The sequence below is a fragment of the Hyla sarda genome, chromosome 10 (assembly GCF_029499605.1).
Source record: "Hyla sarda isolate aHylSar1 chromosome 10, aHylSar1.hap1, whole genome shotgun sequence".
In the NCBI taxonomy this organism is placed as follows: Eukaryota; Metazoa; Chordata; class Amphibia; order Anura; family Hylidae; genus Hyla; species Hyla sarda.
This window is the reverse complement of record NC_079198.1, coordinates 71,429,055-71,456,935: the sequence shown is the minus strand read 5'-3', so window position 1 is coordinate 71,456,935 and position 27,881 is coordinate 71,429,055. Positions and strand designations below refer to the sequence as shown.

At 48.6% G+C, this 27,881-nt stretch overlaps 2 protein-coding genes across 7 annotated transcripts in view; both read left to right on the top strand.

The window, feature by feature from the left end:
- The window catches only part of UBE4A (ubiquitination factor E4A), a 47,542-nt gene extending 44,638 nt beyond the window's left edge, over positions 1-2,904 (top strand). For all 4 annotated transcript variants that reach the window (XM_056543016.1, XM_056543018.1, XM_056543015.1 and 1 more), the window contains exon 20: positions 2,737-2,904. In XM_056543016.1, the coding sequence (XP_056398991.1) occupies positions 2,737-2,866 (130 nt within the window). In that variant the 3' untranslated portion in view covers positions 2,867-2,904. The remainder of the gene's footprint in view (positions 1-2,736) is intronic.
- A 7,937-nt stretch (positions 2,905-10,841) lies between these two features.
- The window catches only part of ANAPC4 (anaphase promoting complex subunit 4), a 70,939-nt gene continuing 53,899 nt past the window's right edge, over positions 10,842-27,881 (top strand). The window contains exon 1 of one of the 3 annotated variants that reach the window (XM_056541908.1): positions 10,842-10,974. The gene's annotated coding sequence lies outside the window, so the exon portion shown is untranslated. Of the gene's footprint in view, positions 10,975-11,034; positions 11,160-27,881 lie in introns of those variants that run through there. The other 2 variants (XM_056541909.1, XM_056541910.1) reach the window with 2 other exon arrangements.

Genomic DNA, 27,881 nt, shown 5'->3' with positions numbered 1-27,881 from the left:
AATATTTGTCATCTACGTACAGAAAAATGTTTACATTGCTAGGGGGCCCTACTGACTGGACACCCACACATCACTAATATGAGCCCTCTATTCCTCCTCACCAGCATAGTGTGTATGTATGGGTAAGTCAAGCAGATGCACTCACTCTCTGTGTACAATCTCTGTAACTCACATAGTGTTTTATGGAGCTACATTACAAATGATCGATTACCATACAAACTCCTCCTTACTGCAGTGGTGCTGGAAAGGAGACACAGGGGACTCGAGCCTGCAGTAGTGATGTGTTGGCATCCCAGCAGCAGGTGTAGGAGCTATAACATAGCGGTCTATAAATCAGATTGCTCCAGGACATGTTTCCTTGTTCTATGTAAGAAGATATTCAACAGCTCTTTGGAGGAAAATTCCTTCACTTTATATGCAAGACTTAGTAGCATGTTTTATACAAGTGTAAAACGTTTTTTCTGTCCCTGCTTCTCCATAGAAATACGTATGCCCAGGAACTTTAGTAGTTTATTATCTCTAGGGTCAATGGACCGTTAATTGAAAACTACAGCACGTTAAAAACAAAGGGGAGCAACCAATCTCCAAAGTTCCCAATAGCTTATATGTATTATAGCAGTACATTTACATTGGAGGATCTTTTGCAAGTTTACCTCCGTGGAATCAAGCCACGATGTAATTTCTGCATCAGAAAATCTGTAGCCAACCCTGTTGAAGTCAGTGTAATCTGCTGTGGATTCTCTGATATGGAAACTTGCTAAACATCTGCCCCTGTAAATGTACCTTGACACATGCAGGATTCAATATAAAATAAACCACTGAATACATCATCCAATCTGCAGCAGATCCTGTGAATGTACCCTAAGGCTTTGTTCATACAGGGTGGATATGCAGACAATCTGCAGCATTACATACTTTACATACCATTGAGATCAATAGACTGCCTTTCGTAGCGAGCTGATGTCTGTGCTGGCTAGTAGAGGGTAAATTGGAGCCCCCTCAGAATTCCTCAGTAGTTCACTTTTTAGGTGCAGCTATCATTTCATCAAACTACTGAAAAGTCAGAAGTTTTGATCAGTGGGGTCTACATGCTGAGACCCCCACCAATCGCTAAAATGAAGGGGGGTAGAAGCGCTTGGTTGTACACGCTGCACCCCTGTTGGTACCCTTCTGTTAAAGGCAGAGAAACCCACAATGGTCCTTAAAATAACCTGAACCTTGCAAAAGTAATAATGGTTAAAAATTCATTATTCATTTGACTGCAGAAATGATTCTGTTGAACCACAAATCAAAAGCAATGTCTGATTTTCAGCAGGTAACTTTCAGTAATTTTTTATTCATTATGGGGGAGATTTTTCATTGCATTTAGAGCTTTTTTTTTTAATTTGCATTTGCACACAACATGTTGCACGTGCGCCTAAGCACTTTTTTTTCTTTGCAACTTTTATGGGTACGCATAAAGTAGCGAACAGCATTACGTAAGCAAATTTCAGTTTTCACTTTGCAGTGGTTGTGAATTTATGAAGTGTGAATGTCGCATGTATGCATAAAAAGTCACAAACCCCACCAAAAAGTCAAAGCCATGTCAGACCTGGTTCACAAAACCGCCATTGGAGGGCACTTTTAAAAAAGTCTCACAAAAAGTTGCAACTAAGACTTCTTTTGTGCAGAAACGTCTCAGAGGAGAGGAGGAATCATACATAAACTTTGACTCCCCTTCCTGCGCCCCCGTTGCTCCAGTATCTGCCTCACTGTTCCCCGCTGCGATCTTCATGCTGCTCCCTGGGGACGGGAACGTCACAGAGCCGTCAGCATATCACCGGCCGCAGCGATGTCCCGCCTCGGCTGGTGATAGGCTGAGCACACTGTCATTTAAGGAGCCGACCGGCTGCTTACATGACAGTGCGCTCAGCCTATCACCGGCCGAGGCGGGACATCGCTGCGGCCAGTGATGCGCTGGCGGCTCTGTGACGTTCCCGTCCCCAGGGAGCAGCATGAAGATCGCAGCAGGGAACAGTGAGGCCAATACCGGAGGAACGTAGTAAGGTGAGTCTAAGTTCATTTTTGCAGCCCGGGCACAGGAATTTGTAAAATTAATCACTACAGATGTCCTTTATTAATAATTTCCAGCGCAGCGGCACACAACTTATTAATTTAAAGCGCCAGCGGCTGACAATACAATTTATTTTCCACAGTATTTACTAAGGTTTCCCTACATTTTCCACTTTCCCTACATTTTTTTTATTTTTTTTTTTTATACACATGCTCTGATCTGTCTGGTTTTCCTCAGCTCAAATCTACCACATTTTCCGTGGAAACCTTAGTAAATATGTTGGGTTTTTGTGGAAATGTTGGGAACATGCCCCTTTTCAGAGACCACGCCCCCTTTTCCCAGCGGGCACGCCCCTTTTTCATTTTTTCTTGCCAAAATGGAGAGTTAGTTGGGGTTCTTTCAATTTTGGCGCAATTTCTGGCGCAGTGCGACAGAATCTGGCGCACAACCCGACAAAACGTGTCTGGTTTGCAATAGTAAATGAGGGCCATTGTGTGCAACCGAGCGCTACTGCCCCTTGATTTTAGTGATCTCTAGGGGAGCTCTGCCCCTGAACCCCCACCAATCAAAACTTCTGATATGTCAGTTTAATAAAATAAGTACACTTAAAAAATCTAATTTCTAAGCTAGACATATCATATCTGTCTAATATAATGTGTATAACTTTTTTGTATTTTTTGCAGTGACCAAACCGACCCATTCAATCGCAGCCCACTGACAATGGATCAAATTAAACCAAACCGTGAACTAAAGGAGAAGATCTTGCAGTGGCTGTCTGAGCGGAAAGAACAGAGTGGAGACAACAGACATTAGTCTTTATAGCAGTGTTTCCCAACCAGGGCGCCTCCAGGTGTTGCAAAACTACAACTCCCAGCATGCCCGGACAGCCTTCGGCTGTCCGGGCATGCTGGGAGTTGTAGTTTTGCAACACCTGGAGGCACCCTGGTTGGGAAACACTGCTTTTTATAGACTGACGCACAGCATAAGACATCTATTCATCGCTACATAGAAGAAATGTTCAGAACCTGGTCATGTACTTCCCCTGCTGCGCAGCTGGATTATATGGGGAGAGAGCTGGGGGCTGACCACAGGAGCTACAAACAAGAAGCTACAGGGGATCCTGCCCGATAAAGTCTATTTTATCATATGTAACATATTTAACTACATATCTGCCAAAGTGGTCTTGAGGAGTCACTTTGTCTATTGCCTGCTGTTGTAATTTGGGAATGTTTGTAAGACTAGCACAGTAGATACTATTTCAGCCATTACACACATACCCACTTTATGTGATCCAGCTCTTTGAATTAACAGGCACATCCTCAAATATGTAATTTATGTAATTCATGAATATATTTTATTTTCCATGTTTACAGCAGAGGTAGGCAAGCCTTTTTTTTTTATTTTTCAATATTGCCAGAATACAAAAACTTCTGTCTTGCTGTGAATTGAAGTTTGACAACAATGGCAACTTTATGTGAATGATTTTTAACCTTTGTGGTAAAAAAAATAAACCTGTGCATTGAGACAGATTTGGGTAAAATAATATGGTGGAGAAATGCAAGCAGGAAAGAGTTAACTGGATAGCAGGTAGAATGTGGCCGTGGACCTGTCAATGTGTAATAACCTGGGTTAATAAATGATAAATTCTGTTCCTTGAGGTATACATTTTATTTTAGAATCTGCCCATTGAGAAAATGTGTGATTATGGAGGTAAATATTGCGATTTCAATATGCAATATAATAAACAAATGGTGAAATTCCCCAATTTCATATCCAATATCCCCTATTTCATTTCTATCCGCCAATTTCACTGCTGCCACTTATTGGCTGAGCAGGAAAGGTCCTGGAACCAGCTGATTGTGGGACAGCACAGAAGAACAGGATCTGCAGCAGACCTACCTCATTTTTGTTTCCCCCTGCACTTCTATTATTACTTTGGACAGGGTTTCCCAACCAGGGTACCTCCAGCTGCTGCAAAGATACAACTCCCAGCATGCTCAGACAGCCAAAGGCAGTCTGGGTATGCTGGGAATTGTAGTTTTGCTACAGCTGGTGGCACCCTGGTTGGGAAACACTGACTTAGCATTTGAATTTCGGTAGCTGCCAAGACCATGCATGTGTGCGGGATATAGTCCTGGGCAGGCAACACTAAGATAACACATCCTAGATCTTAATGAATGAACTAATCATATGAAATACTTTCATCTTTACATAATTTTTGTGTGATTTTGTTGTCAACACATTCAACTATCAATGGAAATCAAATTTATCAACCCATGGAGGTCTGGATATGGAGTCACACTCAAAATCAAAGTGGAAATCCACACTACAGGTTGATCCAACTTTGATGTAATGTCCTTTAAACTAGTCAAAATGAGGCTCAGTAGTGTGTGTGGCCTCCCTACAATGCCTGGGCATGCTCCTGATGAGGTGGCGGTCTCCTGAGGGATGTCCTCCCAGACCTGGACTAAAGCATCCGCCAACTCCTGGACAGTCTGTGGTGCAACGTGGCGTTGGTGGATGGAGCGAGACATGATGTCCCAGATGTGATCAATCGGATACAGGTCTGGGGAACGGGCGGGCCAGTCCATAGCATCAATGCCTTCCTCTTGCAGGAACTGCTGACACACTCCAGCCATATGAGGTCTAGCTTTGTCTTACATTAGGAGGAACCCAGGGCCAACCACACCAGCATATGGTCTCACAAGGGGTCTGAGGATCTCATCTCGGTACCTAATGGCAGTCAGACTACCTCTGGCAAGCACATGGAGGGCTTTGCAGCCCCCCAAGGAAACCCCACAACATTACTGACCCACCGCCAAACCAGTAATGCTGGAGGATGTTGCAGGCAGCAGAACAGCATCTCCAGACTCTCACGAGCTCAGTGTGAACCTGCTTTCATCTGTGAAGAGTACAGGGCACCAGTCAATTTTGGTGTCCTCTGGCAAATGCCAAACGTCCTGCACGATGTTGGGCTGTAAGCACAACCCCCATCTGGGCATTTCAGGCCCTCATACCACCCTCATGGAGTCTGTCTCTGACCATTTGAGTGGACACATGCACATTTGTGGCCTGCTGGAGGTCATTTTGCAGGGCTCTGGCAGTGCTCCTCCTTGCACAAAGGCGGAGGTAGCGGTCCTGCTGCTTGGGTTGTTGCTCTCCTACGGCCTCCTCCACATCTCCTGATGTACTGGCCTGTCTTCTGGTAGCGCCCCCCATGCTCTGGACACTACGCTGACAGACACAGCAAACCACCTTGCCACAGCTCGCATTGATGTGCCATCCTGGATGAGCTGCACTACCTGATCCACTTGTGTTGGTTGTAGACTCCTTCTCATGCTGCCACTAGAGTGAAAGCACCACCAGCATTCAAAAGTGACCAAAACATCAGCCAGGAAGCATAGGAACTGAAGTGGTCTGTGGTCACCACCTGCAGAACCACTCAATTATTGGGGGTGTCTTGCTAATTGCCTATAATTTCCACCTGTTGTCTGTTCCATTTGCACAACAGCATGTGAAATTGATTGTCAATCAGTGTTGCTTCCTGAGTGGACAGTGTGATTTCACAGAAGTGTCATTGACTTGGAGTTACATTGTGTTGTTTAAGTGCTCCCTTAATTTTTTGAGCAGTGTATTTCCTATTCCTGGGTTTGGCTCAAAATACTGCTTGTATAATTCCGCCTAATATCTAGTTACACACAATGGGGCCAATATTGCTAATTTTGCAGAAGAACATGCGCAATTCACCAAAGTGAAATTAGTAGCATGAAAAATGTGCATGAGGACAAGGTCCATTGCAAAGCCCTTCTCTCTTAAAGGAGAGAGCCCCCTTCCCCCATGAAACCACCCTTCCTCTCTGGGCCAAAAGGCACCTGCAAGGGTCCAGGTTCAATGCCCTTTTTTGCTGAAGCTACTAAGGGACTACAAATGATCCCAGTCTCAACCTAGGCATTAACCAGGGATTTTAGCCTGCAGAGCCGTATACAAGTGGCATCCCCACCCATGAAGAAGACGCAACGGGATTGTAGGGAGATGAGGAACTTAACGGCCACTTACAACTCCCCTTGACCAGCAAAAGGGACACCCAAAAGAGCAACCGCACCCTGATGAATCCTAGTGAACAAACAGCATATTGACAAACAAAAAGCATAAATCAATGTGCGCCGTGAAATACATCCTAGCCATCCACCCGGATCTATAAAAAAAAAAAAAAAGTCTCCAATCCAAGCCAGAAGGCTGGTAATCAAGAGGTGAAGAGTTGTGGTGCAGTACTTCCACTCAGTAAGACCATGCCCAGTGAGTTTCAGCACCTCAGGGCCACCAATCCCCGAGGCACAAAAGTACCCCAAGCTCTCCACCTCCTGACCCAATGACCAGACCTGGAAGGCACAGGTCTCTTCAGGGCAGCCATCATGCTGATTCCTCGGAACACCCTGGTTCACCTGCCCCCTCCATGCAACACCCAGCCTCACCAGTCCACTGATAAGAACAGATATACTTGATCTTAGCCAAAAGCACTAAAAAAAAAAAAAAAAAGAATGGTGTGTATGCCTGCACCACATTTATTTAGGATTTTACACACTTTAGTGTCTTCTCACTCGACAAGGGGTGTAACCAGAATGTGACATTTGGGGGGAAAAAAGTGCCACGTTTTGCTGTATAAGGGTTCGTTCAAACGAGCGGATTTTCTTGCGTGTTTCCCCCTGTGAAGCTGAATGGAGGCGGGCTCTCTGTGGCTGATTTTTCCACTGCAGAATTTCAGATGAGGAAAATCCTCTACCAGAAGTCAATAGGCTCTGTGGCAATAGGCTTTTTTTGCAGCAGAAATTCTGCAGCTTAGACAGCCACGGAGAGCCCACCACCGTTCAAACTCACAGCGGGAAACACGCAAGTAAATCTGCTCGTGTGAACGAGCCCTTAGGCTAATTTCACAAAGGACTGGTTGCACATTTATAGTAGAAACTTGGATCTCCATGTAAATGTGCACTGGCAAATCCACGCCAAATTGAGCAGTTTCAGGGTGGATTTAAAGGGGTACTCCGCCCCTAGACATCTTATCCCCTATCTAAAGAATAGGGCATAAGATGTCTGCTCATGGGAGTCCCGCAGCTGGGGACCTCCATGATCTTGGCTGCGGCACCCCAGACATCCAATGCATGGAACTAACTTCGCTCCATACTGGATGACTGGCGATGCGGGGCGGAGGCTCGTCATGTCACATCCAGTGTGCCTGCTGGTAGCAGCGTATGTAAAGCCAGCATAGAGCGGGCCTTCACCAGCAGATTTGCAGTGTAAAATACGCTGTAAATCCGCACTTGTGAAAGTACCCTCAAAAAACAGTTTTAAAACAAACTTTAACAGTGGACAGACTTATCAGAGATACGGGCTTCACTGAATACCATGACAGAGCATTGCACCGTATTAAAAGACATCACGGAGATAGTAGCATCATTTCTATATTATAGGTTAAAGAAAAAAAAAAAAAACGGGTGAACCCAGTGAGCATGCCTTGCTGTAATCAATAGTTGTTGATAGGGATGTCCTGATAAAAAAATTTTTAAGACAGAGTACCGATACTTTAATTCTAGTACTCGCCGATACCAAGTACGAGTACTTATATTTTAAAGGGAATCTGACAGCATGGTGACCCGGTTTCTGGTGCTGTTTACCGTGCTGATATGTGGGTCCTTGTTGTGTTCAATGGAGGCGGCTGCTGTAGGATGAGCCAAGATTTCTCTCTTCTCCATTGGACAGAACAGGGAATTTGCATTGGCGGTGAGACCGATGACCACATGGTGAGCAGCGGTAGAAACCGGGTGACCTGCACTATCTACTTATAGATTCAAGTTAGTGCAGGTGATTCTGCTGTAAGATTGTCTTTAATAGTAGGTAGTATCCCCCTGCAGACATTAGTAGCAGCCTCCTTGTAGACTGCAGCCCCCTTGTAAACAGCAGGTCCCCTTTAGACCGCAGCCCCCTTGCAGACGTTAGTAGCAGGACCCCACCCTTGTACACAGCTCACCTGTGGCAGTCCTCTGTCGGGTTCTGCTGCCCCGTCTTCCTGTCCGCATCATGGTGTTCTATGGAGGAGCATGTGACATACACGTCACTCTGCTTCCTCCGTAGTGTTACGCTGGGCGCAGTGGAGGAGGTGGAGTGACGTGTGTCACATGCTCCTCCATGGAACGCCATTATGTGGACGGGAGAACGGGGCTGTGGAGTAGCAGCAGGTATCAGATTTGGTATCGGGAACATTGAATGAGTCCCCAATACCATGTAAATGGCTAGTATCAGCCCCGATACCAATACTAGTATCGGGACATCCCTAGTTGTTGATAATAGTGATTAATAAGGGTATATGAGTCCCTTCCCTTACATCATTTATACTTACCATTACAACATAACTACAGTCACTGAAAACTCATCATAACTAAGTAATAAACACGTATACTCATGCCATATATTTAGTTGTGTGGTATATATTATTCTAAGTCCTAAAGCACTTAATCTATTGGAATATGCTGTGCTGGTCACTGGTACAACAGTTTAACCCCTTAGTAACCAGGCCTGAATTACAAAGTAATTTTTATCCCCACTTTCCTTGAGTCATAATTCTATTTTGTGTCAATGTGTCATGTCAACTTGAGATATGAAAAGCACCTGAGCAGTGGCTGCACATGTAGTGCCGGAGCAGAGTCCTTCTAGAAAACAAAACTCTTTTTTCCCCCATTCATTTTTATTTTATTCTCATTCTATACATTTACACTCAAAACTCTTTTGATCAGATTAAAATGGACTCTGAACTGCCAACTAACTGTAGAAGTGGCGGTAAGGACTGATTGTAAGGGTCTGTCCTCAAAGACCCCCAAGTAGCATCAGAAGGAAACAGTGCATGCTGGGGCACCATGCTGCCAACATTTACAGAGGTCCAGAGGCTCATCCATATGTGAGAGCTGCTGAGGGGTTCAGGGGCTGGAGTCTAAAGGTGGTGTCTCCTGCACACAACTGACACACATTACACACAATGCACAACTAACACACTACACAGCACACTGTATACACACACACACAATGCACAACTGACACACATTACACACAATGCACAACTGACACACATTACACACAATGCACAACTAACACACTACACAGCACACTGTATACACACACACAATGCACAACTGACACACATTACACACAATGCACAACTAACACACTACACAGCACACTGTATACACACACACAATGCACAACTGACACACATTACACACAATGCACAACTGACACACATTACACACAATGCACAACTGACACACTACACAGCACACTGTATACACACACAATGCACAACTGACACACATTACACACAATGCACAACTGACACACTACACAGCACACTGTATACACACACAATGCACAACTGACACACATTACACACAATGCACAACTGACACACATTACACACAATGCACAACTAACACACTACACAGCACACTGTATATACACACACACACACACACACACACACACATTACACAGCACACTATATATATATATACACACACACACTGTATACACACAATGCACAACTGACACACATTACACAGCACACTGTATACACACACACATTACACAGCACACTATATATATATATATATATACACACACACTGTATACACACAATGCACAACTGACACACATTACACAGCACACTGTATACACACACAAATTCCACAGCACACTGTATATACACACACAATGCACAACTGACACATTACACAGCACACTGTATACACACACAATGCACAGCTCACACACATTACACAGCACACTGTATACACACAATCCACAACTGACACACATTACACAGCACACTGTATACACACACAATGCACAGCTCACACACATTACACAGCACACTGTCCACACACAATCCACAACTGACACACATTACACAGCACACTGTCCACACACACACACAATGCACAACACATTACACAGCACACTGTATACACACACAATGCACAGCTCACATGACACAGCACACTGTATACACACAATGCACAGCTCACACACATTACACAGCACACTGTCCACACACAATCCACAACTGACACACATTACACAGCACACTGTATACACACACAATGCACAGCTCACACACATTACACAGCACACTGTCCACACACAATCCACAACTGACACACATTACACAGCACACTGTCCACACACACACACACACACACACACACACACAAAATGCACAACACATTACACAGCACACTGTATACACACACAATGCACAGCTCACATGACACAGCACACTGTATACACACAATGCACAGCTCACACACATTACACAGCACACTGTCCACACACAATCCACAACTGACACACATTACACAGCACACTGTCCACACACAATCCACAACTGACACACATTACACAGCACACTGTCCACACACAATCCACAACTGACACACATTACACAGCACACTGTCCACACACACACACAATGCACAACACACATTACACAGCACACTGTATACACACACAATGCACAGCTCACATGACACAGCACACTGTATACACACAATGCACAACTGACACACGTTACACAGCACACTGTATATACACATTACACAGCACACTGTATACACACACAATGCACAGCTCACATGACACAGCACACTGTATACACACAATGCACAGCTCACACACTCTACACTTGTGTACACACCAAGCACAAACAATGGTCAGCCTACATACGTGAATGAGCCCATCACCCTCTAGTGATACAGTCACGTGACCGTGACGTCTTACACGTTGTAGACTGGATACAAACCAATCACCATCGTAGCGCGAAACTGGGAGTCGTGACGTCAGGAGGCTGCGCTGCTCGTATTTCCGCTATGGTGATGTTGGTGAGTGCTCGGGTATAACGCTGCCTCTTCATTCCTATAAGAGGACATTGATAGTGACGTCCATACATGATTCATGTCATGAGCTGCGCAGCCTGTCATAGGAATCACCAGTATACAGAGTCCTACAGCTGCGCTCATGTCCATACATTATACACAGCAGTGATCCCCAGTATGTGACTACATAGGTATTGTCACCCCTGAAGTGTATCACCCCTGTAGTGTCATGTGCAGTGTATCACCCCTGTAGTGTCATGTGCAGTGTATCACCCCTGTACTGTCATGTGCAGTGTATCACCCCCTGTAGTGTCATGTGCAGTGTATCACCCCTGTACTGTCATGTGCAGTGTATCACCCCTGTAGTGTCATGTGCAGTGTATCACCCCCTGTAGTGTCATGTGCAGTGTATCACCCCTGTACTGTCATGTGCAGTGTATCACCCCTGTAGTGTCATGTGCGGTGTATCACCCCCTGTAGTGTCATGTGCAGTGTATCACCCCTGTAGTGTCATGTGCAGTGTATCACCCCTGTAGTGTCATGTGCAGTGTATCACCCCCTGTAGTGTCATGTGCAGTGTATCACCCCTGTAGTGTCATGTGCAGTGTATCACCCCTGTAGTGTCCTGTGCAGTGTATCACCCCTGTAGTGTCATGTGCAGTGTATCACCCCTGTAGTGTCATGTGCAGTGTATCACCCCCTGTAGTGTCATGTGCAGTGTATCACCCCCTGTAGTGTCATGTGCAGTGTATCACCCCTGTAGTGTCCTGTGCAGTGTATCACCCCCTGTAGTGTCATGTGCAGTGTATCACCCCTGTAGTGTCATGTGCAGTGTATCACCCCCTGTAGTGTCATGTGCGGTGTATCACCCCTGTAGTGTCATGTGCGGTGTATCACCCCTGTAGTGTCATGTGCAGTGTATCACCCCCTGTAGTGTCATGTGCAGTGTATCACCCCCTGTAGTGTCATGTGCAGTGTATCACCCCTGTAGTGTCCTGTGCAGTGTATCACCCCCTGTAGTGTCATGTGCAGTGTATCACCCCTGTAGTGTCCTGTGCAGTGTATCACCCCCTGTAGTGTCATGTGCAGTGTATCACCCCCTGTAGTGTCATGTGCAGTGTATCACCCCTGTAGTGTCCTGTGCAGTGTATCACCCCTGTAGTGTCCTGTGCAGTGTATCACCCCTGTAGTGTCATGTGCAGTGTATCACCCCCTGTAGTGTCATGTGCAGTGTATCACCCCTGTAGTGTCATGTGCGGTGTATCACCCCCTGTAGTGTCATGTGCGGTGTATCACCCCCTGTAGTGTCATGTGCAGTGTATCACCCCTGTAGTGTCATGTGCAGTGTATCACCCCCTGTAGTGTCATGTGCAGTGTATCACCCCTGTAGTGTCATGTGCGGTGTATCACCCCTGTGGTGTCATGTGCGGTGTATCACCGCTGTAGTGTCGTGTGCGGTGTATCACCCCTGTAGTGTCCTGTGCAGTGTATCACCCCTGTAGTGTCGTGTGCAGTGTATCACCCCTGTAGTGTCATGTGCAGTGTATCACCCCTGTAGTGTCATGTGCAGTGTATCACCCCTGTAGTGTCATTTGCAGTGTATCACCCCTGTAGTGTCATGTGCAGTGTATCACCCCTGTAGTGTCATGTGCAGTGTATCACCCCCTGTAGTGTCATGTGCAGTGTATCACCCCTGTAGTGTCATGTGCAGTGTATCACCCCTGTAGTGTCATTTGCAGTGTATCACCCCCTGTAGTGTCATGTGCAGTGTATCACCCCTGTAGTGTCATGTGCGGTGTATCACCCCTGTAGTGTCATGTGCGGTGTATCACCCCTGTAGTGTCGTGTGCAGTGTATCACCCCTGTAGTGTCATGTGCAGTGTATCACCCCTGTAGTGTCATGTGCAGTGTATCACCCCTGTAGTGTCATTTGCAGTGTATCACCCCTGTAGTGTCATGTGCAGTGTATCACCCCTGTAGTGTCATGTGCAGTGTATCACCCCCTGTAGTGTCATGTGCAGTGTATCACCCCTGTAGTGTCATGTGCAGTGTATCACCCCTGTAGTGTCATTTGCAGTGTATCACCCCCTGTAGTGTCATGTGCAGTGTATCACCCCTGTGGTGTCATGTGCGGTGTATCACCCCTGTGGTGTCATGTGCGGTGTATCACCCCTGTAGTGTCGTGTGCGGTGTATCACCCCTGTAGTGTCCTGTGCAGTGTATCACCCCTGTAGTGTCCTGTGCAGTGTATCACCCCTGTAGTGTCCTGTGCAGTGTATCACCCCTGTAGTGTCATGTGCAGTGTATCACCCCTGTAGTGTCATTTGCAGTGTATCACCCCTGTAGTGTCATTTGCAGTGTATCACCCCTGTAGTGTCATGTGCAGTGTATCACCCCCTGTAGTGTCATGTGCAGTGTATCACCCCTGTAGTGTCATGTGCAGTGTATCACCCCTGTAGTGTCATTTGCAGTGTATCACCCCCTGTAGTGTCATGTGCAGTGTATCACCCCTGTAGTGTCCTGTGCAGTGTATCACCCCTGTAGTGTCCTGTGCAGTGTATCACCCCTGTAGTGTCCTGTGCAGTGTATCACCCCTGTAGTGTCATGTGCAGTGTATCACCCCCTGTAGTGTCATGTGCAGTGTATCACCCCTGTAGTGTCATGTGCGGTGTATCACCCCCTGTAGTGTCATGTGCGGTGTATCACCCCCTGTAGTGTCCTGTGCAGTGTATCACCCCTGTAGTGTCATGTGCGGTGTATCACCCCTGTGGTGTCATGTGCGGTGTATCACCCCTGTAGTGTCGTGTGCGGTGTATCACCCCTGTAGTGTCCTGTGCAGTGTATCACCCCTGTAGTGTCGTGTGCAGTGTATCACCCCTGTAGTGTCATGTGCAGTGTATCACCCCTGTAGTGTCATGTGCAGTGTATCACCCCTGTAGTGTCATTTGCAGTGTATCACCCCTGTAGTGTCATGTGCAGTGTATCACCCCTGTAGTGTCATGTGCAGTGTATCACCCCCTGTAGTGTCATGTGCAGTGTATCACCCCTGTAGTGTCATGTGCAGTGTATCACCCCTGTAGTGTCATTTGCAGTGTATCACCCCCTGTAGTGTCATGTGCAGTGTATCACCCCTGTAGTGTCATGTGCGGTGTATCACCCCTGTGGTGTCATGTGCGGTGTATCACCCCTGTAGTGTCATGTGCAGTGTATCACCCCCTGTAGTGTCATGTGCAGTGTATCACCCCCTGTAGTGTCATGTGCAGTGTATCACCCCTGTAGTGTCCTGTGCAGTGTATCACCCCCTGTAGTGTCATGTGCAGTGTATCACCCCTGTAGTGTCATGTGCAGTGTATCACCCCCTGTAGTGTCATGTGCGGTGTATCACCCCTGTAGTGTCATGTGCGGTGTATCACCCCTGTAGTGTCATGTGCAGTGTATCACCCCCTGTAGTGTCATGTGCAGTGTATCACCCCCTGTAGTGTCATGTGCAGTGTATCACCCCTGTAGTGTCCTGTGCAGTGTATCACCCCCTGTAGTGTCATGTGCAGTGTATCACCCCTGTAGTGTCCTGTGCAGTGTATCACCCCCTGTAGTGTCATGTGCAGTGTATCACCCCCTGTAGTGTCATGTGCAGTGTATCACCCCTGTAGTGTCCTGTGCAGTGTATCACCCCTGTAGTGTCCTGTGCAGTGTATCACCCCTGTAGTGTCATGTGCAGTGTATCACCCCCTGTAGTGTCATGTGCAGTGTATCACCCCTGTAGTGTCATGTGCGGTGTATCACCCCCTGTAGTGTCATGTGCGGTGTATCACCCCCTGTAGTGTCATGTGCAGTGTATCACCCCTGTAGTGTCATGTGCAGTGTATCACCCCCTGTAGTGTCATGTGCAGTGTATCACCCCTGTAGTGTCATGTGCGGTGTATCACCCCTGTGGTGTCATGTGCGGTGTATCACCGCTGTAGTGTCGTGTGCGGTGTATCACCCCTGTAGTGTCCTGTGCAGTGTATCACCCCTGTAGTGTCGTGTGCAGTGTATCACCCCTGTAGTGTCATGTGCAGTGTATCACCCCTGTAGTGTCATGTGCAGTGTATCACCCCTGTAGTGTCATTTGCAGTGTATCACCCCTGTAGTGTCATGTGCAGTGTATCACCCCTGTAGTGTCATGTGCAGTGTATCACCCCCTGTAGTGTCATGTGCAGTGTATCACCCCTGTAGTGTCATGTGCAGTGTATCACCCCTGTAGTGTCATTTGCAGTGTATCACCCCCTGTAGTGTCATGTGCAGTGTATCACCCCTGTAGTGTCATGTGCGGTGTATCACCCCTGTAGTGTCATGTGCGGTGTATCACCCCTGTGGTGTCATGTGCGGTGTATCACCCCTGTAGTGTCGTGTGCGGTGTATCACCCCTGTAGTGTCCTGTGCAGTGTATCACCCCTGTAGTGTCGTGTGCAGTGTATCACCCCTGTAGTGTCATGTGCAGTGTATCACCCCTGTAGTGTCATGTGCAGTGTATCACCCCTGTAGTGTCATTTGCAGTGTATCACCCCTGTAGTGTCATGTGCAGTGTATCACCCCTGTAGTGTCATGTGCAGTGTATCACCCCCTGTAGTGTCATGTGCAGTGTATCACCCCTGTAGTGTCATGTGCAGTGTATCACCCCTGTAGTGTCATTTGCAGTGTATCACCCCCTGTAGTGTCATGTGCAGTGTATCACCCCTGTGGTGTCATGTGCGGTGTATCACCCCTGTGGTGTCATGTGCGGTGTATCACCCCTGTAGTGTCGTGTGCGGTGTATCACCCCTGTAGTGTCCTGTGCAGTGTATCACCCCTGTAGTGTCCTGTGCAGTGTATCACCCCTGTAGTGTCCTGTGCAGTGTATCACCCCTGTAGTGTCATGTGCAGTGTATCACCCCTGTAGTGTCATTTGCAGTGTATCACCCCTGTAGTGTCATTTGCAGTGTATCACCCCTGTAGTGTCATGTGCAGTGTATCACCCCCTGTAGTGTCATGTGCAGTGTATCACCCCTGTAGTGTCATGTGCAGTGTATCACCCCTGTAGTGTCATTTGCAGTGTATCACCCCCTGTAGTGTCATGTGCAGTGTATCACCCCTGTAGTGTCCTGTGCAGTGTATCACCCCTGTAGTGTCCTGTGCAGTGTATCACCCCTGTAGTGTCCTGTGCAGTGTATCACCCCTGTAGTGTCATGTGCAGTGTATCACCCCCTGTAGTGTCATGTGCAGTGTATCACCCCTGTAGTGTCATGTGCGGTGTATCACCCCCTGTAGTGTCATGTGCGGTGTATCACCCCCTGTAGTGTCCTGTGCAGTGTATCACCCCTGTAGTGTCATGTGCGGTGTATCACCCCTGTGGTGTCATGTGCGGTGTATCACCCCTGTAGTGTCGTGTGCGGTGTATCACCCCTGTAGTGTCCTGTGCAGTGTATCACCCCTGTAGTGTCGTGTGCAGTGTATCACCCCTGTAGTGTCATGTGCAGTGTATCACCCCTGTAGTGTCATGTGCAGTGTATCACCCCTGTAGTGTCATTTGCAGTGTATCACCCCTGTAGTGTCATGTGCAGTGTATCACCCCTGTAGTGTCATGTGCAGTGTATCACCCCCTGTAGTGTCATGTGCAGTGTATCACCCCTGTAGTGTCATGTGCAGTGTATCACCCCTGTAGTGTCATTTGCAGTGTATCACCCCCTGTAGTGTCATGTGCAGTGTATCACCCCTGTAGTGTCATGTGCGGTGTATCACCCCTGTGGTGTCATGTGCGGTGTATCACCCCTGTAGTGTCGTGTGCGGTGTATCACCCCTGTAGTGTCCTGTGCAGTGTATCACCCCTGTAGTGTCCTGTGCAGTGTATCACCCCTGTAGTGTCCTGTGCAGTGTATCACCCCTGTAGTGTCATGTGCAGTGTATCACCCCTGTAGTGTCATTTGCAGTGTATCACCCCTGTAGTGTCATTTGCAGTGTATCACCCCTGTAGTGTCATGTGCAGTGTATCACCCCCTGTAGTGTCATGTGCAGTGTATCACCCCTGTAGTGTCATGTGCAGTGTATCACCCCTGTAGTGTCATTTGCAGTGTATCACCCCCTGTAGTGTCATGTGCAGTGTATCACCCCTGTAGTGTCCTGTGCAGTGTATCACCCCTGTAGTGTCCTGTGCAGTGTATCACCCCTGTAGTGTCCTGTGCAGTGTATCACCCCTGTAGTGTCATGTGCAGTGTATCACCCCCTGTAGTGTCATGTGCAGTGTATCACCCCTGTAGTGTCATGTGCGGTGTATCACCCCCTGTAGTGTCATGTGCGGTGTATCACCCCCTGTAGTGTCATGTGCAGTGTATCACCCCTGTAGTGTCATGTGCGGTGTATCACCCCTGTGGTGTCATGTGCGGTGTATCACCCCTGTAGTGTCGTGTGCGGTGTATCACCCCTGTAGTGTCCTGTGCAGTGTATCACCCCTGTAGTGTCGTGTGCAGTGTATCACCCCTGTAGTGTCATGTGCAGTGTATCACCCCTGTAGTGTCATGTGCAGTGTATCACCCCTGTAGTGTCATGTGCAGTGTATCACCCCTGTAGTGTCATGTGCAGTGTATCACCCCTGTAGTGTCATGTGCAGTGTATCACCCCTGTAGTGTCATGTGCAGTGTATCACCCCTGTAGTGTCATGTGCAGTGTATCACCCCTGTAGTGTCCTGTGCAGTGTATCACCCCTTTAGTGTCCTGTGCAGTGTATCACCCCTGTAGTGTCCTGTGCAGTGTATCACCCATTTAGTGTCCTGTGCAGTGTATCACCCCTGTAGTGTCATGTGCAGTGTATCACCCCTGTAGTGTCCTGTGCAGTGTATCACCCCTGTAGTGTCGTGTGCAGTGTATCACCCCTGTAGTGTCATGTGCAGTGTATCACCCCTGTAGTGTCATGTGCAGTGTATCACCCCTGTAGTTTCATTTGCAGTGTATCACCCCTGTAGTGTCATGTGCAGTGTATCACCCCTGTAGTGTCATGTGCAGTGTATCACCCCCTGTAGTGTCATGTGCAGTGTATCACCCCTGTAGTGTCATGTGCAGTGTATCACCCCTGTAGTGTCATTTGCAGTGTATCACCCCCTGTAGTGTCATGTGCAGTGTATCACCCCTGTAGTGTCATGTGCGGTGTATCACCCCTGTGGTGTCATGTGCGGTGTATCACCCCTGTAGTGTCGTGTGCGGTGTATCACCCCTGTAGTGTCCTGTGCAGTGTATCACCCCTGTAGTGTCCTGTGCAGTGTATCACCCCTGTAGTGTCCTGTGCAGTGTATCACCCCTGTAGTGTCATGTGCAGTGTATCACCCCTGTAGTGTCATTTGCAGTGTATCACCCCTGTAGTGTCATTTGCAGTGTATCACCCCTGTAGTGTCATGTGCAGTGTATCACCCCCTGTAGTGTCATGTGCAGTGTATCACCCCTGTAGTGTCATGTGCAGTGTATCACCCCTGTAGTGTCATTTGCAGTGTATCACCCCCTGTAGTGTCATGTGCAGTGTATCACCCCTGTAGTGTCCTGTGCAGTGTATCACCCCTGTAGTGTCCTGTGCAGTGTATCACCCCTGTAGTGTCCTGTGCAGTGTATCACCCCTGTAGTGTCATGTGCAGTGTATCACCCCCTGTAGTGTCATGTGCAGTGTATCACCCCTGTAGTGTCATGTGCGGTGTATCACCCCCTGTAGTGTCATGTGCGGTGTATCACCCCCTGTAGTGTCATGTGCGGTGTATCACCCCTGTAGTGTCATGTGCGGTGTATCACCCCTGTGGTGTCATGTGCGGTGTATCACCCCTGTAGTGTCGTGTGCGGTGTATCACCCCTGTAGTGTCCTGTGCAGTGTATCACCCCTGTAGTGTCGTGTGCAGTGTATCACCCCTGTAGTGTCATGTGCAGTGTATCACCCCTGTAGTGTCATGTGCAGTGTATCACCCCTGTAGTGTCATGTGCAGTGTATCACCCCTGTAGTGTCATGTGCAGTGTATCACCCCTGTAGTGTCATGTGCAGTGTATCACCCCTGTAGTGTCATGTGCAGTGTATCACCCCTGTAGTGTCCTGTGCAGTGTATCACCCCTTTAGTGTCCTGTGCAGTGTATCACCCCTGTAGTGTCCTGTGCAGTGTATCACCCATTTAGTGTCCTGTGCAGTGTATCACCCCTGTAGTGTCATGTGCAGTGTATCACCCCTGTAGTGTCCTGTGCAGTGTATCACCCCTGTAGTGTCATGTGCAGTGTATCACCCCTGTAGTGTCATTTGCAGTGTATCACCCCTGTAGTGTCATTTGCAGTGTATCACCCCTGTAGTGTCATGTGCAGTGTATCACCCCCTGTAGTGTCATGTGCAGTGTATCACCCCTGTAGTGTCATGTGCAGTGTATCACCCCTGTAGTGTCATTTGCAGTGTATCACCCCCTGTAGTGTCATGTGCAGTGTATCACCCCTGTAGTGTCCTGTGCAGTGTATCACCCCTGTAGTGTCCTGTGCAGTGTATCACCCCTGTAGTGTCCTGTGCAGTGTATCACCCCTGTAGTGTCCTGTGCAGTGTATCACCCCCTGTAGTGTCATGTGCGGTGTATCACCCCTGTAGTGTCATGTGCGGTGTATCACCCCCTGTAGTGTCATGTGCGGTGTATCACCCCCTGTAGTGTCATGTGCGGTGTATCACCCCTGTAGTGTCATGTGCAGTGTATCACCCCCTGTAGTGTCATGTGCGGTGTATCACCCCTGTAGTGTCATGTGCGGTGTATCACCCCTGTGGTGTCATGTGCGGTGTATCACCCCTGTAGTGTCGTGTGCGGTGTATCACCCCTGTAGTGTCCTGTGCGGTGTATCACCCCTGTAGTGTCGTGTGCAGTGTATCACCCCTGTAGTGTCGTGTGCAGTGTATCACCCCTGTAGTGTCGTGTGCAGTGTATCACCCCTGTAGTGTCATGTGCAGTGTATCACCCCTGTAGTGTCATGTGCAGTGTATCACCCCTGTAGTGTCATGTGCAGTGTATCACCCCTGTAGTGTCATGTGCAGTGTATCACCCCTGTAGTGTCCTGTGCAGTGTATCACCCCTTTAGTGTCCTGTGCAGTGTATCACCCCTGTAGTGTCCTGTGCAGTGTATCACCCATTTAGTGTCCTGTGCAGTGTATCACCCCTGTAGTGTCATGTGCAGTGTATCACCCCTGTAGTGTCCTGTGCAGTGTATCACCCCTGTAGTGTCATGTGCAGTGTATCACCCCTGTAGTGTCATTTGCAGTGTATCACCCCTGTAGTGTCATTTGCAGTGTATCACCCCTGTAGTGTCATGTGCAGTGTATCACCCCCTGTAGTGTCATGTGCAGTGTATCACCCCTGTAGTGTCATGTGCAGTGTATCACCCCTGTAGTGTCATTTGCAGTGTATCACCCCCTGTAGTGTCATGTGCAGTGTATCACCCCTGTAGTGTCCTGTGCAGTGTATCACCCCTGTAGTGTCCTGTGCAGTGTATCACCCCTGTAGTGTCATGTGCAGTGTATCACCCCTGTAGTGTCATGTGCAGTGTATCACCCCTGTAGTGTCCTGTGCAGTGTATCACCCCCTGTAGTGTCATGTGCAGTGTATCACCCCTGTAGTGTCATGTGCAGTGTATCACCCCTGTAGTGTCATGTGCAGTGTATCACCCCCTGTAGTGTCATGTGCAGTGTATCACCCCTGTAGTGTCCTGTGCAGTGTATCACCCCTGTAGTGTCATGTGCAGTGTATCACCCCTGTAGTGTCATGTGCAGTGTATCACCCCTGTAGTGTCCTGTGCAGTGTATCACCCCCTGTAGTGTCATGTGCAGTGTATCACCCCTGTAGTGTCATGTGCAGTGTATCACCCCTGTAGTGTCATGTGCAGTGTATCACCCCCTGTAGTGTCATGTGCAGTGTATCACCCCTGTAGTGTCCTGTGCAGTGTATCACCCCCTGTAGTGTCATGTGCAGTGTATCACCCCTGTAGTGTCATGTGCAGTGTATCACCCCTGTAGTGTCCTGTGCAGTGTATCACCCCCTGTAGTGTCATGTGCAGTGTATCACCCCTGTAGTGTCATGTGCAGTGTATCACCCCTGTAGTGTCATTTGCAGTGTATCACCCCTGTAGTGTCATTTGCAGTGTATCACCCCTGTAGTGTCATGTGCAGTGTATCACCCCCTGTAGTGTCATGTGCAGTGTATCACCCCCTGTAGTGTCATGTGCAGTGTATCACCCCTGTAGTGTCATGTGCAGTGTATCACCCCCTGTAGTGTCATGAGCAGTGTATCACCCCCTGTAGTGTCATGTGCAGTGTATCACCCCCTGTTGGTGTCATGTGTAGTGTATCACCCCCTGTTGGTGTCATGTGCAGTGTATCACCCCCTGTGGTGTCATGTGCAGTGTATCACCCCCTGTAGTGTCATGTGCAGTGTATCACCCCCTGTAGTGTCATGAGCAGTGTATCACCCCCTGTAGTGTCATGTGCAGTGTATCACCCCCTGTAGTGTCATGTGCAGTGTATCACCCCTGTAGTGTCATGTGCAGTGTATCACCCCCTGTGGTGTCCTGTGCAGTGTATCACCCCTGTGGTGTCCTGTGCAGTGTATCACCCCTGTGGTGTCCTGTGCAGTGTATCACCCCTGTGGTGTCATGTGCAGTGTATCACCCCCTGTGGTGTCCTGTGCAGTGTATCACCCCTGTGGTGTCCTGTGCAGTGTATCACCCCGTGTAGTGTCATGTGCAGTGTATCACCCCCTGTAGTGTCATGTGCAGTGTATCACCCCCTGTAGGGTCATGTGCGGTGTATCACCCCCTGTAGTGTCATGTGCGGTGTATCACCACTGTGGTGTCATGTGCGGTGTATCACCCCTGTAGTGTCATGTGCGGTGTATCACCCCTGTAGTGTCATGTGCAGTGTATCACCCCCTGTAGTGTCATGTGCAGTGTATCACCCCCTGTAGTGTCATGTGCAGTGTATCACCCCTGTGGTGTCATGTGCAGTGTATCACCCCTGTAGTGTCATTTGCAGTGTATCACCCCCTGTAGTGTCATGTGCAGTGTATCACCCCTGTAGTGTCCTGTGCAGTGTATCACCCCTGTAGTGTCCTGTGCAGTGTATCACCCCTGTAGTGTCCTGTGCAGTGTATCACCCCTGTAGTGTCCTGTGCAGTGTATCACCCCTGTAGTGTCATGTGCAGTGTATCACCCCTGTAGTGTCATGTGCAGTGTATCACCCCTGTAGTGTCATGTGCAGTGTATCACCCCTGTAGTGTCATGTGCAGTGTATCACCCCTGTAGTGTCCTGTGCAGTGTATCACCCCCTGTAGTGTCATGTGCAGTGTATCACCCCTGTAGTGTCATGTGCAGTGTATCACCCCTGTAGTGTCATGTGCAGTGTATCACCCCCTGTAGTGTCCTGTGCAGTGTATCACCCCTGTAGTGTCCTGTGCAGTGTATCACCCCTGTAGTGTCCTGTGCAGTGTATCACCCCTGTAGTGTCCTGTGCAGTGTATCACCCCTGTGGTGTCCTGTGCAGTGTATCACCCCCTGTAGTGTCATGTGCAGTGTATCACCCCTGTAGTGTCATGTGCAGTGTATCACCCCCTGTAGTGTCCTGTGCAGTGTATCACCCCTGTGGTGTCCTGTGCAGTGTATCACCCCTGTGGTGTCATGTGCAGTGTATCACCCCCTGTAGTGTCATGTGCAGTGTATCACCCCTGTAGTGTCATTTGCAGTGTATCACCCCTGTAGTGTCATGTGCAGTGTATCACCCCTGTAGTGTCATGTGCAGTGTATCACCCCTGTAGTGTCATGTGCAGTGTATCACCCCCTGTAGTGTCATGTGCAGTGTATCACCCCCTGTAGTGTCATGTGCAGTGTATCACCCCCTGTAGTGTCATGTGCAGTGTATCACCCCCTGTAGTGTCATGTGCAGTGTATCACCCCCTGTAGTGTCATGTGCAGTGTATCACCCCTGTAGTGTCCTGTGCAGTGTATCACCCCTGTAGTGTCCTGTGCAGTGTATCACCCCTGTAGTGTCCTGTGCAGTGTATCACCCCTGTAGTGTCCTGTGCAGTGTATCACCCCTGTAGTGTCCTGTGCAGTGTATCACCCCTGTAGTGTCCTGTGCAGTGTATCACCCCTGTAGTGTCCTGTGCAGTGTATCACCCCTGTAGTGTCCTGTGCAGTGTATCACCCCTGTAGTGTCCTGTGCAGTGTATCACCCCTGTAGTGTCCTGTATCACCCCTGTAGTGTCGTGTGCAGTGTATCACCCCTGTAGTGTCGTGTGCAGTGTATCACCCCTGTAGTGTCGTGTGCAGTGTATCACCCCTGTAGTGTCGTGTGCAGTGTATCACCCCTGTAGTGTCGTGTGCAGTGTATCACCCCTGTAGTGTCGTGTGCAGTGTATCACCCCTGTAGTGTCGTGTGCAGTGTATCACCCCTGTAGTGTCCTGTGCAGTGTATCACCCCTGTAGTGTCCTGTGCAGTGTATCACCCCTGTAGTGTCATGTGCAGTGTATCACCCCTGTAGTGTCATGTGCAGTGTATCACCCCTGTAGTGTCCTGTGCAGTGTATCACCCCTGTAGTGTCCTGTGCAGTGTATCACCCCTGTAGTGTCCTGTGCAGTGTATCACCCCTGTAGTGTCATGTGCAGTGTGTCACCCCTGTAGTGTCATGTGCAGTGTGTCACCCCTGTAGTGTCATGTGCAGTGTGTCACCCCTGTAGTGTCATGTGCAGTGTGTCACCCCTGTAGTGTCATGTGCAGTGTGTCACCCCTGTAGTGTCATGTGCAGTGTGTCACCCCTGTAGTGTCATGTGCAGTGTATCACCCCTGTAGTGTCATGTGCAGTGTATCACCCCTGTAGTGTCATGTGCAGTTTATCACCCCCTGTACAGTCATGTGCAGTGTATCACCCCTGTAGTGTCCTGTGCAGTGTATCACCCCTGTAGTGTCCTGTGCAGTGTATCACCCCTGTAGTGTCGTGTGCAGTGTATCACCCCTGTAGTGTCCTGTGCAGTGTATCACCCCTGTAGTGTCGTGTGCAGTGTATCACCCCTGTAGTGTCGTGTGCAGTGTATCACCCCTGTAGTGTCCTGTGCAGTGTATCACCCCTGTAGTGTCGTGTGCAGTGTATCACCCCTGTAGTGTCGTGTGCAGTGTATCACCCCTGTAGTGTCGTGTGCAGTGTATCACCCCTGTAGTGTCGTGTGCAGTGTATCACCCCTGTAGTGTCGTGTGCAGTGTATCACCCCTGTAGTGTCGTGTGCAGTGTATCACCCCTGTAGTGTCGTGTGCAGTGTATCACCCCTGTAGTGTCGTGTGCAGTGTATCACCCCTGTAGTGTCCTGTGCAGTGTATCACCCCTGTAGTGTCATGTGCAGTTTATCACCCCCTGTACAGTCATGTGCAGTGTATCACCCCTGTAGTGTCCTGTGCAGTGTATCACCCCTGTAGTGTCGTGTGCAGTGTATCACCCCTGTAGTGTCATGTGCAGTGTATCACCCCTGTAGTGTCCTGTGCAGTGTATCACCCCTTTAGTGTCCTGTGCAGTGTATCACCCCTGTAGTGTCCTGTGCAGTGTATCACCCATTTAGTGTCCTGTGCAGTGTATCACCCCTGTAGTGTCATGTGCAGTGTATCACCCCTGTAGTGTCCTGTGCAGTGTATCACCCCTGTAGTGTCATGTGCAGTGTATCACCCCTGTAGTGTCATTTGCAGTGTATCACCCCTGTAGTGTCATTTGCAGTGTATCACCCCTGTAGTGTCATGTGCAGTGTATCACCCCCTGTAGTGTCATGTGCAGTGTATCACCCCTGTAGTGTCATGTGCAGTGTATCACCCCTGTAGTGTCATGTGCAGTGTATCACCCCCTGTTGGTGTCATGTGTAGTGTATCACCCCCTGTTGGTGTCATGTGCAGTGTATCACCCCCTGTGGTGTCATGTGCAGTGTATCACCCCCTGTAGTGTCATGTGCAGTGTATCACCCCCTGTAGTGTCATGAGCAGTGTATCACCCCCTGTAGTGTCATGTGCAGTGTATCACCCCCTGTAGTGTCATGTGCAGTGTATCACCCCTGTAGTGTCATGTGCAGTGTATCACCCCCTGTGGTGTCCTGTGCAGTGTATCACCCCTGTGGTGTCCTGTGCAGTGTATCACCCCTGTAGTGTCATGTGCAGTGTGTCACCCCTGTAGTGTCATGTGCAGTGTGTCACCCCTGTAGTGTCATGTGCAGTGTATCACCCCTGTAGTGTCATGTGCAGTGTATCACCCCTGTAGTGTCATGTGCAGTGTATCACCCCTGTAGTGACACATAATGCCCCATATATCCCCTTTTATAGTGACAGAAATCGCCTTAAGGGTAGGGTCACACGTGCCATATTTTGCTGTGTATTTTCTGCAGCTACCTATTGGCTTTAATATGTAGTCAAATACACAGCATCAAAATACGTCACTTGTGATCCTACCCTTAGGAATGCTGTATATATTTCCAATAATCTTTTATATATTAGTATAAAGGATCATGTAAAACCTCTATAGTAACTTTAGATAGATATAAGAGTTGGTGGCATTTATGTCAACCCAAAAGACGATAAGAAAGCTTGGGCCCATTTTTTTGGTCTATTATCTGTAGTTTTTTTATTGGTACCACATTTGCATGTATGTGACTTTTTGATCACCTTTTATTCCAATTTACTGGGATGTGATGTGACCAGAAATCATCCATTTTGGAATGTAATATATTTTTACATTTACAACCTTTAACACTATATTTTAATTGTTTGGACATTTCTGCACACTGCGATATTAAATATGTATAGTTTCTTTTTTATTTGTTAAATGGGGAAAGGGGGTGATTTATTTTTTATTGGGGAGGGGCTTATACACATTTATTAAAAGTTTTAATAAAACTTTTAATAAATGTAAGCTCCTCCCCAAATAAACATTTTAATAACTCTCTCTTCCATTTTACAAATAAAAAAAACACCTTTTTTTTTAATAAAGTCTCTATAGGGGACTATTTATAACAATCTGTGGATTGTTAGTATTGCTATACATAGGACTGATCAGTGCAGGACTGATCACTGTGGATGCACCAACAGCAGTCACAGAGGGACTGTAGAGTAAGCTACAGCCGGGTAGCACTGTGTGTCTTCTCGTTGTGACGGATTTCTACAGCGGGAAACCCACTGCTATGAGCAGACACACAGAGCTATCAGGCTGCAGCTGGGAGCTCACTCTGCAGTCACTCTGTTACTGCTGTCAGTGTATCCGCAGTATGAAATACGCTGCGGATGTTCCCCTTGTGACCCAGCTCTAACAATCCCAACTCTGCACAATACAACAGCAACTAATCACAAGCTGAGCTGTGATTGGTTGTTATGGGCATAACCAGATTGATAAATCAGGGATAATATGAAATAAGAAATTCCACCAATGACTCCTTGACAACGCAGACTTGTTAACTGGAAACCATTCCAGGTGACTACCTCAGAAAGCTGAGGGTGGAAAGGTGTCATGATGCAAAAGGATGCTACAATGTAGAGGATAACCATGGGATGAAAAGGCATGTCCATACTTTTCCCTGGTATTGTGCACTTTCTGGTTACAGATATAACTTTTTATTAGTATGGGATGATTATTCATGGTGTTCATCCGCCTACATGCTGCTGTACATTAGGTTAGCTAAGAGACAGACCATAAAAGATTCCCTTTAAACCAGTGGTTCTTAACCTGGGGTTCGGTGAGTCAGTCCCGGGGGTTCGGCGGGGGAGGTCGCAACAGGACAGGCAAACCAAGCAATTGCTTGGGGCCCGGGGCCCTGAGCAGAGCCGGTGTTTGCCCGTCCTGTAGTGACGGGGCAATTCCCCCCATCACTATTAACTCCCTGCGGCCCTGTTAAAACCGCAGGGCCGCTGGGACATAGCGCACGCCGGGATGTCACTGACGTCCCGTGCGTCCGCCCATGGAAATTAAGGCGCCGAGGACCGGAGGATAGAGAAGGAGGAAGACGTGCACTGGCCAGCTTGGTAAGTGACCAGCGGAACATCATCTTCGGTGCTCCGACCTCCGGTCCCGAGACCTACTGCTATAGCCGGAGCGGTGGTCAGAGCACTGAAGTGGGCAGTACATAGGCATACAGACTCCAGCCATACACTGTATATGGCTGGAGGCTGTATGTCTGTGGGGGAACACTGCCTACATCAGTGGTCTTCAACCTGCGCACCTCCAGATGTTGCAAAACTACAACTCCCAGCATGCTGGGTGTTGTAGTTTTGCAACATATGGAGGTCCGAAAGTTGAAGACCACTGGCCTGCCTATTGTGGGGGAACACTGCCTGCCTATTGTGGGAGAACACTGCCTGCCTAGTGTGGGGGAACACTGCCTGCCTAGTGTGGGGGAACACTGTCTGCCTAGTGTGGGGGAGCACTGCCTGCCTAGTGTGGGGGAGCACTGCCTGCCTAGTGTGGGGGAGCACTGCCTGCCTAGTGTGGGAGAACACTGCCTGCCTATTGTGGGAGAACACTGCCTGCCTAGTGTGGGGGAACACTGCCTGCCTAGTGTGGGGGAACACTGCCTGCCTAGTGTGGGGGAACACTGCCTGCCTAGTGTGGGGGAGCACTGCCTGCCTAGTGTGGGGGAGCACTGCCTGCCTAGTGTGGGGGAGCACTGCCTGCCTAGTGTGGGGGAACACTGCCTGCCTAATGTGGGGGAGCTCTGTCTGCCTAATGTGGGGGAGCTCTGTCTGCCTAATGAGAACACTGAGTGGCAGTTGCCAAGGTAAAGCCGCACATTTCTGAACTGGTCTCTGAAAGACAACAGCAGAAGTCACACTGATTTGCAGTAAATATTCATTATGTTTTTGTGTGGAAATCATGTTTTCATGGTTTTGTTCTTTGTTCTTA